This window comes from Stomoxys calcitrans, chromosome 5 (assembly GCF_963082655.1).
Source record: "Stomoxys calcitrans chromosome 5, idStoCalc2.1, whole genome shotgun sequence".
In the NCBI taxonomy this organism is placed as follows: Eukaryota; Metazoa; Arthropoda; class Insecta; order Diptera; family Muscidae; genus Stomoxys; species Stomoxys calcitrans.
The window spans coordinates 159,362,220-159,374,829 of record NC_081556.1 but is presented as its reverse complement, the minus strand read 5'-3'; the positions used below and the strand labels follow the sequence as shown (position 1 = coordinate 159,374,829).

The 12,610-nt window shown below is 39.3% G+C and overlaps 1 protein-coding gene across 2 annotated transcripts in view; it reads right to left on the bottom strand.

Annotated features, from left to right (window-relative positions):
* LOC106095947 (Krueppel-like factor luna) overlaps window positions 1-12,610 on the bottom strand; it is a 430,118-nt gene that overhangs the window by 18,552 nt on the left and 398,956 nt on the right. For both annotated transcript variants that reach the window (XM_013263404.2, XM_059368648.1), the window contains exons 3-4: window positions 2,207-3,551; window positions 1,660-1,887 (exon numbers count right to left, since the gene is read on the bottom strand). In XM_013263404.2, the coding sequence (XP_013118858.2) occupies window positions 1,660-1,887; window positions 2,207-3,551 (1,573 nt within the window). The remainder of the gene's footprint in view (window positions 1-1,659; window positions 1,888-2,206; window positions 3,552-12,610) is intronic.

The window sequence follows — 12,610 nt, the reverse complement described above, 5'->3', positions numbered from 1 at the left end:
TACTTGTTTCTTTCTTCTTTCAGGCACTGGAAGAACTGAGAGTCGTAAGTCCGTGCAGGATCAAGATGATTGCGCGTTTCATCTGGGTGGCTCCAGAAAGTACGTTAAAGGGCGGGTTGCTTGGGGGGAGTGAATTCATCGGAAGCAGAAAAGGAGGAATCACAATGGGCCTTAATCTGGCCAACGTGGATGTCTAGACGACTAAGGTCTTGACATCATCCTAAATATGCGTCAATGGTCAGGTGAAAATCCACAAGTGATTCACGAATCAAAACTTCATTCACTAAGAATAATTGTTTGTTGAGGTTTTCATGCCGACGGCTTCATTGGGCCATACTTCTGCGTCGACGATCCCAATCGTCACGCTACCGTGATTGGGCAACGCTACCGCACTTTACCCACCGATTATTTTTTGCGTGCATTGGAAATTATAGACCTGGACGACATGTGGTTTCAACAGGTGGTGTCATAAGCCATACAGCACACGTTACAATTGATTTATTGAAGAGCAAGTTTGATGAACGTGCTATATCAAGAAATTACCCAGTCGATTGGCCGGCTCGTTAGTGCGATTTAACGCCTCTAGACTATTTTCTTTGGAGCTACCTCAAATCATTGGTTTATGGCATCAAGTCGAATAAAGTCGGTCTGGCTGGAATAAACAGGTTTCTCTTGCTTTATGTATTATTCATTAGAGTTGTGAATTCGACCGTTTTAGTATTGTTGAGACTTAAAGGTAATGAAAAATGAGTTTATAGAACTCGAAAAGCGGAAAATGATTTCACTCAAGCAATAAACCCATAGTCTTCAATGCAAGAACAATTATGGTTTCGATTGACGTAGCAATATTTTCGAAACCAATCACAAGCTAAATCGAGGTATTACTGTACTTGGGTTATTGTTTGCTTTACAATTGTTCTTAATTTCCATTAATAGCTTGGTTTTCATCCTATTCAGTGAATAACACAAGGCATGACATCGAAATATCATATCTGCTGTAGTAACAACTTTGATTATTTTAAGCTTCTAGGCCAGAAATATGTTATTTTAGTTCCCCACAAATATCCCATTATTCATTTGGACATCATTGTGTGTCCCGAACCATGTATTTCAATTATGACCCCCAACAAATGAGGGCTGATAAGATTGTTCTCGGCTTGCCACAATGATCTCGGGTAAACAGCTTTTGGGAGTCCACAACACCAACTACCCCCACACCCACCAACATCCAAAGGACATGGACATGTGTGAATGACGTGTGAATGACGTGTGATTGAAGTTAATGAATCCCTTCTTGAGTGGAAGGTCATGGGGAGTTATGGTCCGTTTATGGCACAATGTTTTCCTTATTTCCAACTAATGCGCAGCGTTTTTATTCTCATTGTTATTGTTTTGATTACTGCTAATATCCAACGCAGTGTTTGTGCCAAGGCATTGAGGTAGGTAGGTAGGTAGGCAGGCAGGCAAGCATTTACCAATACAGCCACATGCCGTCTACACACTAATGTGGCTGTGTATATATTTGTTAAGTGGATATTTATTATTGTTATTTATAGAACAATTGCTGAAGGAATGAATGAATGAATGCAAGAATGAATGAATGAATTGGAATGAATGGTCGTTGGGTCTTTAATGCTAGATTGAGTAACGGACACTTACCGGTGTGGGTCCTTTGGTGGGCCTTTAAGTGGGAGCTTTTTGTGTAGACCTTCTTGCAACCCATAAACTGACACTTGTGTATCCGGCGTTTGGCGTCGGGACTGTGTTCGTGCTGTAGCAGGAGTTGTTGTTGCTCTTGTGGTTGCTGTTGATGTGAGGCTGTTGGTTGCTGCTGCTGTTGTTGGAGGTGATGCTGCTGTTGTTGACGTTGATGAGGTTTTGTGGTCACTGTAATCAGAACAAAAGCACAAAATGAAAATAAATTTCACTGTTGATTATGAATGACCGAGCCGAGCGAGATTGTGTGAGAGCAGAAATCTGAATATGGCTGCATGACTCAAAAATTCGGCTAGGCCTTACTTTGAGTGTCATTGCGGTCATTGGTGATTCAACAAAATTTGAAATAAATCCAAATTAGGTTGGATTCATGAGATTGCTAAAGCCAAAAAGGGATCAAACAATACCTTAAGCGCTAAATAGGCCAGGATTGGTCTTTGGAAGAGGCAAATCTAAACGAATATAACAGTTGATAAAAACATCGACTTACGTGCTGTCACTTGGGGATTCTGCAACTGTGTACCGCGCTGAGTTATCTGAGCCGCTGTTAGTGTATTCGTATTCCCCACCGCCGACACTGTGCCATTGGCGGCTGCAGCTGCAGCAGCGGCCGCTGCCGCCTGCGCTGTATTGAGTAGGGCTGCTGCGGCTGCCGATAAGTTCCCACTGCTGCCGCCCTGCATTTGAATGACACGGGCCAAACTGATGCCGCCACCCTTTTGACCAGTGCCCGTCGTTAGCCGGACAATGGTGCTGCGTGGAATGTTGCTGGTGTTCGGGTTCGTGGAATTACTGTGGGCGAGCTGAGAGTTGACCGTTTGCGTATCGCTACTGGTGGTGGCGCTGGCGGTCTGCAGGGTCAAGTGATGGTGGGATACGGCTCCATTGGCACTTGTTACAAGGGCTGGTTGTGAATGCGGTGATGTGTTAGAGTTTGACTGTTGCTGCTTTTGCTTCTGCTGCTGCTGCTGTTGTACATTATGTGACTGCTGCTGCTGTTGTTGTGGTTGTTGTTGTTGCTGCTGCTGCTGGTGCTGTGGCTGCTGTTGTAGCAGAGGAACTGTAGTGCTTGCAGTGGGATTTGAAGGAAAACGTAAGATGGCAGTTGTAGGTGGCACATGTGTTTGTTGCTGCTGCTGTTGCTGTTGCGATTGCTGGCGTTGTTGCTTCTGTTGCTGCTGAATGAGAGCGGCGAGTTCACTGGCATCGATATGTGCAGTTTGGCAGCTGGTGGAGGAGATATTCGTACGTATCGATTCCGGGGAGGAGGGAGGCGTCAGGGTGGGCAATGCATAATCATGATTGTTGTTATGACTAACAATTTGGGGACTCAGGCCTCCGCCATGCTTGGTGGCCAAGACCCTCAGCTTGATGGCCTTTTCCGTCAGCGGACATTGTTGCATGACTGCGGTAGCCGTTGCGTTGGTTGTCGAGCACCCCGTACTACTACTCACCATGTGGGCCGTACTCAGGGCTTGCAACGCAGATTGGGTTAATTCACTCGAGGGCGGCAATTGGCCCAGCATCATTTTCTCCTCGCCATTATCGGAATTCAGAGCCTCTTCCTCGTCATCATCGTCGATGCGTTCCTTCTTCACCACCACCGAACAGCTCAGCGACTGCGAGCCAGTACTGTCCCACGACATACCGGAGCAGTGTGACGACACCGATGAGGTGGTGGAAATGGAATCCAAGTGCTGCTCCTTTATCTTCAGTTCCTCCAAAATGCGAGCAGGTGCCGAAAAGATTTCCCATGAATCAATCTCACTGTGCAGCTTCTTGTACGACTGCAGCTTAGGTTCATCACGCAGATATCGCTCCAGTTCATAGCAGGTCTGAAAGTAGCAGAAAAAAATCGAAATAATGAAAAGGATGAGTCTCAAGCATTTCATAAATTTAAATAGCTGTCACTTTTATGGTCCTCTTAATTTCATTTATGGCTCATGAAGTTATCTGGCGGTGGCCAACATAATTATCAAGAAATTATGGCTCTCAGCAATGGCCATTTGGCCCTGTGTGTCTCAAAGCAGCTCCAGGCCAATATGGAGCTTATAAGTGTATCTAATTCAATTTCAATTTGTTCGCTTCGTTTGCAAGGCACAATTGTCATAAATAATCTCCCTCGCTAACTACTCCCCACTCCTCCCCCACCAAGCGCAACCTATCTATCTGCCTATGCGGTAAGAAATTTAACAATTTCCATTTCGCCGCCAAAATGATTCGACGACCCAGCCACAACCGACCAGGTGGTTCGCTGGAGGAAACGAAATGAATTACATTCACTCCTCGTGAGCTGCATGAGCGATATTCATTGGCGATATGATGTTTTTATTTGCGTTTGTGTTTGCCGACATTTATTGTCTTTGCGTGCACCAAATTTTGGCTTCGGGTGAAGGTGGCTAAGTCAGGAAGAGTCATCACCTGCCACTCCACTTCAAGTGATGTATTTGGTCCTTGCCGCGCCATTTATGCTGGATTTCAGTGCAATTGTTGGCAAGTTAACACTTCGTTCCACATTCATCCGTCTGTCCGTTTGCTCATTCGTGGTCTGTTTTTATTGTGTTTTGGCGTGAAATTAATGTGGCAACGTGTATAACCATAAATTCAGAATAATAACATTTTATGAGCGCATTTAATGAATGTTATTTATGTTGAAAACTTTCCTATACCATTGCCTAGCTCAACTGTCATCGTAATAAGTTTCCGCCATTGTGAGACAGGCAGGGAGAAAGAGAGTTCTTGAAAATTAAATAAATTAGAAAGGACATTCTTCATAAGGATGGGAACGATGCGTGGCTGATGGAATTTTCATTTGATACAAACATTGGGCCTACAAGACAAACACATTATTGTATTTAAAGCCTTGCCCTCAAACATTTTTGAATAAGAGTTGAGGAAAATTTAAAGATATACACCGTAAACACTATTAGTACGTATTTACACATAGTTTGTGAATTAAAATTTAATTGAATAATTTACGTTGTTTAAAGGTTTCATATAAAGGATGCACTTGTTTACTTTTTTTTTGCCTATTTATTAATTAATTGGCACTTTATCTGATTGAATACTACTACTACATGGTTTTTACATTACAATTTGGTGTAAATGTGGATTTTAGCCTTGGATCTGTTGCATAGAGAGCACATTTCACATTTCATGGCATATCAATTTATGTGACTTTAAGAATTTTGCATATGTATCATGTGGAGTTTTGTTTGCATATTTTCATTTCTGATAACACACACAGAGTCTGAAATAGCCGTGTGTGAAGGTATGCAATTTTCAATTTTCCAAATGCAGCAAATGGTGCTGAAATATTTGCATTCGCATGATAAACTACTGCAAACGTCAGAAAATCAAATGGGCATTTAGCAGCTTTTCATTTGGCGCGCACACACAGTCAGGGCAATATAGGTAAGGATAGTTTGGTCAATGGTTGGCATTCAACATTGTGGGCTTTGCTGTTTGCATGTGCGCTCTGTGGACTTTGTTAATGACTAGGATGGGGTATTATACTCAATGTCTTGTATTACGACCGAGTTGTTCAAAATTGAAATTGCCTATACTCTAGCTTTGATGCTTAATTCACACGTATTCTTATCCCCTTGATTGCAGTCGTTGTTGAGACTTCGGCAATTGAATATTCGCAAGGGTGTATGGACCATTTTTTGTTTGTCTTCAGTTAAAACACAGAAATCCTTCCTTTCGCTATGAAAATTTATAGAGAATAACTCAAATATACAATTGCTCTGTTTTATTATAACCTCCAGAGGATGGGGGTATACTAATTTCGTCATTCTGTTTGTAACACCTCGAAATATACGTCTGAGACCCCATAAAGTATCTATTGGCTTGCCCAAAAAGTAATTGCGGATTTTTTAAAAGAAAGTAAATGCATTTTTAATAAAAATTAGAATGAACTTTAATCAAATATACTTTTTTTACACTTCCTTTCTAAAGCAAGCTAAAAGTAACAGCTGATAACTGACAGAAGAAAGAATGCAATTACAGAGTCACAAGCTGTGAAAAAATTTGTCAACGCCGACTATATGAAAAATCCGCAATTACTTTTTGGGCAACCCAATATATTCTTGATCGTCATGACATTTGAAGTCGATCTGCCATGTCCGTCCGTCTGTCCGTTCGTCAGTCTGTTTGTCCGTCCGTCCGTCTCTCTGTCCGTCTGTCCGTTTGTCCGTCCCTCTGTCTGTCTATCGAAGACACGCTAGCTTCAGAAGGAGTAATGCTAGCCGCTTGAAATTTTGCACAAATACTCTTCATTACTGTAGGTCGGTTGGAATTCTAAATGGGCTAAATCGGTCCATATTTTGATATAGCTGCAATATAAACCGATCTTGGGTCTTGACTTTTTGAGCCTCTAGAGGGCGTAAGTGTTTTGCTATCACTTACAACAACTGTGCTAAGTATGATTCAAATCGGTCCATCTTTTGATATACAAAAAAAAAAAAACAAATTTTGCCCATAAACATTCCACTTAGGAACAGGGGCAAACTTCTCACCTATCAATGAGTGCAGTCCGATTCAAGTTTAAGCTCAATGATAAGGGGCCTCCTTTTAATAGCTGAGTCCGAACGTCGTGCCGCCGTGCGACATCTCTTTGAAGAGAAGTTTTACATGGCATATACCTCACAAATGTTGCTAGCATTAGGAGGGGAAAACCACCGCTGAAATTTTTTTCTGATGGTCTCGCCAGAATTCGAACCCAGGCGTTCAGCGTCATAGGCGGACATGCTAACCACTGCGGTACGGTGGCCTCCTATGTTTTCATATTCAATCCTATCTTGGGTCTTGATTTCTTAAGCCTTTAGAGGGAGCAATTCTAGTCTGATTTGACTGAAATTTTGCACATAGTGTTTTGGTATCACTTCCAACAACTGTGTTTAGTATGATTCAAATCGGTTTATAATTTGTTATAGCTGTCATATAAACCGAACTAGGATCTTGTCTTCTTGAGCCAATAGAGAGCACAATTCTCATCCGATTTGGCTGAAATTTCGCAGGAGGTGTTTTGTTATCACTTCCAATAAATGTGCTAAATATGGCCCAAATCGGTACATTACCTGATATAACTGCCATGTAAACCGAACTTGGATCTTGACTTCTTGAGCTTCTAGAGGGCATAATTCTTATCCGATTGGACTGAAATCTTGCACCTGGTGTTTTGGTATCACTTCCAACAACTGTGCAAAGTATGATTCAAATCGGTTCATGTTTTGATATAGCTGTATATAGTCCGATCTTGGGTCTTGACTTCTAGAGCCTCTAGAGGGCGCAATTCTCATCCGATTTGGAAAAAAATTGTATTACGGCTTCTCTCATGACCTTCAACATACGTGACTAATATGGTCTGAATCGATCAATAGCTTGATACAGCTCCCATATAAAACGATCTCCCGATTTTGCTTCTTGAGCCCCTACAAGGCGCAATTCTTATCCGAATGAACTGAAGTATTGTGACCAATGACTTCTACAATGTTCAGCATACATTTATGGTCCGAATCAGTCTATTACTTTATATAGCTCCAATAGCATAACAGTTCTTATTCAATATTCTTTGTTTGCCTAAAAAGAGATACTACGCATAGAACTCAACAAATGCGATCCATGGTGGAGGGTATATCGGCCCGTCCGAAATTGAGCACGCTCTTACTTGTTTTAGTCCTATGCAGTGTATGTCAGATATTCTGGATAAACTATCGGTGCAAAGTTGTATTGGTTATCGATGGCATGCAGTAAACGATAATAAGAAGCGGTTAATCGCGATTTGCACTATAAAGTACTGAACCTCTGTTTTACGATCACAATCTCCTCCATTAATTTAAGAGTAACTTAAGTTTTGCTAAACTTCTCTGCAAAAAGAGATACATACTTTATCAATGAGCAAAAACCTCATTGATGAGAGAAGTTTTTCCCGCTGTCTACTTGAAAGAACTTTTAATTTGCTTAAAGTGTTTTTGTCATCAGAATTTTTAAACAGTTTTTTTTTTAAATTTTTGCGCTTTTGGTGTTTATTATTCTTTTTTTTTTGGACACAGCATAATTTCAGTTTATGTCAATGCAATTTACTACTAATCTCCGATAATTGGAGTTTTTTCTCATATCAACCTCCTCGTTGCAAAATTCTCCCAATGGCCTTATAAGTTTTACCTCGACTGTCGCTGTTGTGCAAAAACGCTCTCACATTGTGTTTCCCTCTTTTGCCCCAAACACTTTTCCCCATTGCAACATATTTAATATGAAACAAAGCAAATATTTACTTTTGGTCTGATGGATGGGAAAGTGATACATGGCATTCGGTTTGCTTATGAGCGGGTAAAATGCTGTTTGCTGGGTTTTTGGGAAAGACAAAGTGATGGTGTGTGTGTGGCTGACTGTGTTTACTTTAGTGTTTAATAACAATTTAAATTTTAATCGTTTTCCATTTTATATTAATTGCTTTCCAACTCTTATCTCACGGAGTGAGAAAGAATGATTACCCCTACGGCAAATGTAGTGGTGAGACAATACTAATTGTGTGTGTATATATGCGTAAGAGAGCGAGGAAATAAATGCCTATAGCGTTGGGGGCAATGATTGGCCAAATGATTTATGGTAATTAAGTAAAAAACTCAACAACAAAGGCAATTGTATAACTTAATATAAGCACACACACACACACACAAAAGCATTGAAACTCACACATCTAGACCACATGCTAGCTATATGAGTACAAATGTTAGACTAAAGTAAAGCACATTAAGCATATCTATAGGCTGATTTCCAGGCATAACAAGTTTATGAACTTCAGACATTTCTATTTACCACACATTCGCACTCACCTACTCATCCATACAACAAGATAAGACGGTCGATAGGATTTCGTTTCGTTTTGGGTTTTTGTTTCTTCTTTGTATCGGTATAAAATACCAATATAAATAACTGTAAATCTTCAAAGTGTAAGTAACAATGCGTAGAAGTGTCTGATTGCGTGTGTGTGAGTGTGTGTGGCTCTGTTCATGTCCGTGCCATATATTACTCTATTTGTGTGCTTGTGTATGTGTGCAAGTGTTTTTAAAACATTTTTATGGTTTTGCATTTTATTTTTAGTTCGGGTTCCTTGTCTTTTTCTTGTCTCGCTGTTCGTTATGGCATTGCTTTGGAATCGCTGTAAATCTCAGAGTAATAAATTATTTTGATAACTGTGAAAATAATTGGCTTTAAATCCTAACAGTATGCTATGTTTTGCTGTTGTATTTTTTTTCTACATTTCTCTACATTTTCCTTTTCAATCGGAATATAAGTGAGATTGTGTGGTCGGCTTGGGGGAAACGGAATGAAAGGCAGCAAAGCGAAAGCTACTGCTACTGCTGCTCCGGCAACAAAAGCACTGACCACACTTGTGATGTGAGAAGCAAATGTGTGAGTACAAGCATGTGATGGAAATAAGATATATAAACCATAATCGCTTAGTTCTGCTCATTCCTTTTGTAGTTTGTTGCCCCCACCCTCTCACGCTCACTCTCTCTTGTTTGCGTCCTTTGCAAATGGCTAGCAACGAGAAACGTATGCTGTCTCAAAAAGGATTTATGTTGTGATTTATGATTTGCTATTTTGATTTACATTTTCCATTAGAAGAAATAAAATTATTATTTCTGATGCTCAAAGCGGGCATCTCTTGTTCATATGAACATGACTTTTGGATTACAGCAATATGACCAAGGGATTCAAATGTGTCCTTTTGGTTAGATGGCTTGCAATTGATGCTCAAGCACAATAACAGCAATATTGAAAGGTTACAACTGATGTTTTATTTAGAGTTCAGATTTTTATGTAATGTCGAAATTTCCCTTCCTATTATTTGGCAAATGCGGTAGTATCATCAAATAAAAATGCATTTGATTAACATAAAATTACATAAAAATTTCGATTTGGCAAGTAAAGGGTGATTTTTAAGCTATTATCTTTTCGGCAACACTGGTTTAGACAGTGTTTTGTTTCACTGTTTTCAGTTTAGTCTATAATTTAACCATGAAACGTCAAACAAACGAACAACGCTTGCAAAGTAATGAATTTTATTATCAAAATGCGTTCTCTGTTAAGAAAGTTCATAGCGTGGAGTTGGCGCTTTACATCTTTTGATGGGCCAAATTGTCTACCCTACCTTTGGGTAGACGCAACTTTAAACAACAAAAAAAAAAAACAAAAAAAAAAAGTTCATAGCGCACTTCTTCCATTGAGCGACGAAGCACATTTTGGGCTCAATGGATCCGTAATAAGCAGTGAAGCATTGCAAGAGCTACCAACGCATGGGCTGGTGGCATCATTGGATCGTACTTCTTCAAAGATAATGCTAATCGTAACGTATCTGTGAATGGTGAGCGCTACCCTGAGATGACTTTGTTTTTGCCCAAAATGCAAGAGATTGACTTGCATGACATATGGTTTCAACTAGACGGTCCCGCATGTCACACATGTGGTTTCACCAAGACGGTCGCGTATGTCACACAGCACGCGTAACAATGGACTTATTCAGAGGCGAGTTCGGTGAACATTTTATTTCATGTTCGGGAACGGTCAATTGACCGCCTAGACTATTAAGAGCATTTTTTCTGCGGCTATGTTAAAGCTCATGTCTATACAGACAAGCCTGCTTTAATTGACTCATTAAAAAACAACATTGAAGCATTTATTAGTGATATACCGTCCGAAATAATGGAAAGAGTACTCCAAAATTGGACTAATTGACCATTTGAGGAGGCCACCGTAGCGCAGAGGTTAGATGTCCGCCTATGGCGCTGAACGCCCGGGTTCGAATCCTGGCGAGACCATCAGAAACAAATTTTCAGCGGTGGTGTTCCCCTCCTAATGCTGGCAACATTTGTGAGGTACTATGCCATGTAAAACTTCTCTTCAAAGAGGTGTCACACTGCGGCACGCCGTTCGAATTCAGCTATAAATAGGCCGTATCATTGAGCTTAAAACTAGACTTGGACTTCACTCATTGATGTGCGGGAAGTTTGCCTCTGTTCCTTAGTGGAATGTTCATGGGCAAAATTAGCATTTTGACCATTTGAGGCACAGTCAGGGTCAACATTTGCATGAAATAATCCCCAAACAATAAATTATATGGACCGTGCTATCGATTCAAATAACGATTTCATGCATTTTTCTGAGTTTTATGCTTTTTTCTGTTTTTAAACTTTCCTATAGTTCTTAAAAAATCACCCTTTATATACATGTAATGTACCAAGGCATTTTCCAAATAATAGATGACAAAATTTTGATTTTGCATAAACATCCGGACTCTATATATATGCATATATATATATATATATATATATATATATATATATATATATACACAAGGGCATATAGGGAAGGGCATGGAGGGAAATGTGCATGTATTTATAACTAAACTTAATATGTTACATGAGGCAGTTGATTAGAGAGCATTTGCAACTTTTTATAAATAAGTGTGATTCACTTTCTTAAAATTTGTGTTCTACCAAAAATAATGAGTTGCCACTTTGTGTAACAGAATACTTTGAGCAAAATTTGAACTAAATCGAGCCACAACTGCAGCTTCTAAGAGCTCAAAAATTTTATTCAAAGACCCATTTTGGGATATACAAATCTCGACATTCTCAACATTCCAACTGCTGACTTAGTGTGATTAAAAGAACAAAAGTCGTTAGTTCGAATGACACAAACTTAAATGACACAGTTTTGGCTGTAATGCTCTTGCCTTTGGATTAGTCTCTATTACCTATTAACGCATCATCCAATTTGTAACCAAGCTATGTTAACAAAAACTGTGCTATATTCCATACGATGATAAGATGATCTGTGGTTATGGAAACACAAAGTTCTCCCACTTGACTTTGTGCTATGTTCCGTACTATGATAAGATCATCTGTGGTTGTGGAAACACAAAGTTCTCCCACTTGACTTTGATTTCTATATACATACACGACTTAATAGCCGCAATCGGAATTATCCTATCCTGCCATTTAACTTCTATGTTCAATTATAGAACATATTTACTCGAATGGGTAAATCAATCCATAACAATGTACATATGCCAGATAAACCTATCTTCCGAGTAGGATTCTTTAGCCAACAGCAACTTTTGTTGTTAATGTAATTAACATGTAAAATATACGATATTTTCTAAAAAAAAAATAGGCTTGCACCTATTGATGTCAAATGGTAAACCTTTTGAAAAAAATTTTTACAATATTATGTTATCAAATACAGAGTAATGATTTATTCGAAGGACTTTGAATATCAAGAAAAGGGTTGCAAAGTATATATAAAAATGGAAATGAATGAACATATGTGAAAAATGGTCAAAACCATGAATCAAATGAATTGTGTTTATAATTTTTCATAAAAATGTGATTTCTAAAAAAAACCTCTTGCACAAAAGTTTAATCTTTTTTTTTTGATTTGAAAGAATTCGATGGTGTATAAATGAACATTCACTCACACCTACATACAAACCTACCACCAGACAGAGGGTTTGAATACGTGAGTGTGAAAACATTTACAATCAACGGTAAATCATTTAAATGGTCCTTCAAAAACAATAATTGTGTAACATAAATTTTGAACACCAACACTCCCTTTTTCCCAGACATTTACTATTTTTCATAGATTTCCCTTCTTGTGATGCATGCACATCAAGTCCCTTTTCCCAACTAAGAAAAACCAAAATTGATGGGCACCGAAGCAGTGAAATTGCTTTGTCCTTTTGGATGGAACGTAAAAGGTTGCCATGGCAAATACCATCACAAAATAAAAATAGAAACGGTCATGATGCATCAGCAAAAGAACTCCATTCCCCCGGTAATGATTAATGGACACTGGGGCTGATGTTCTTTGGTGTTTTTTT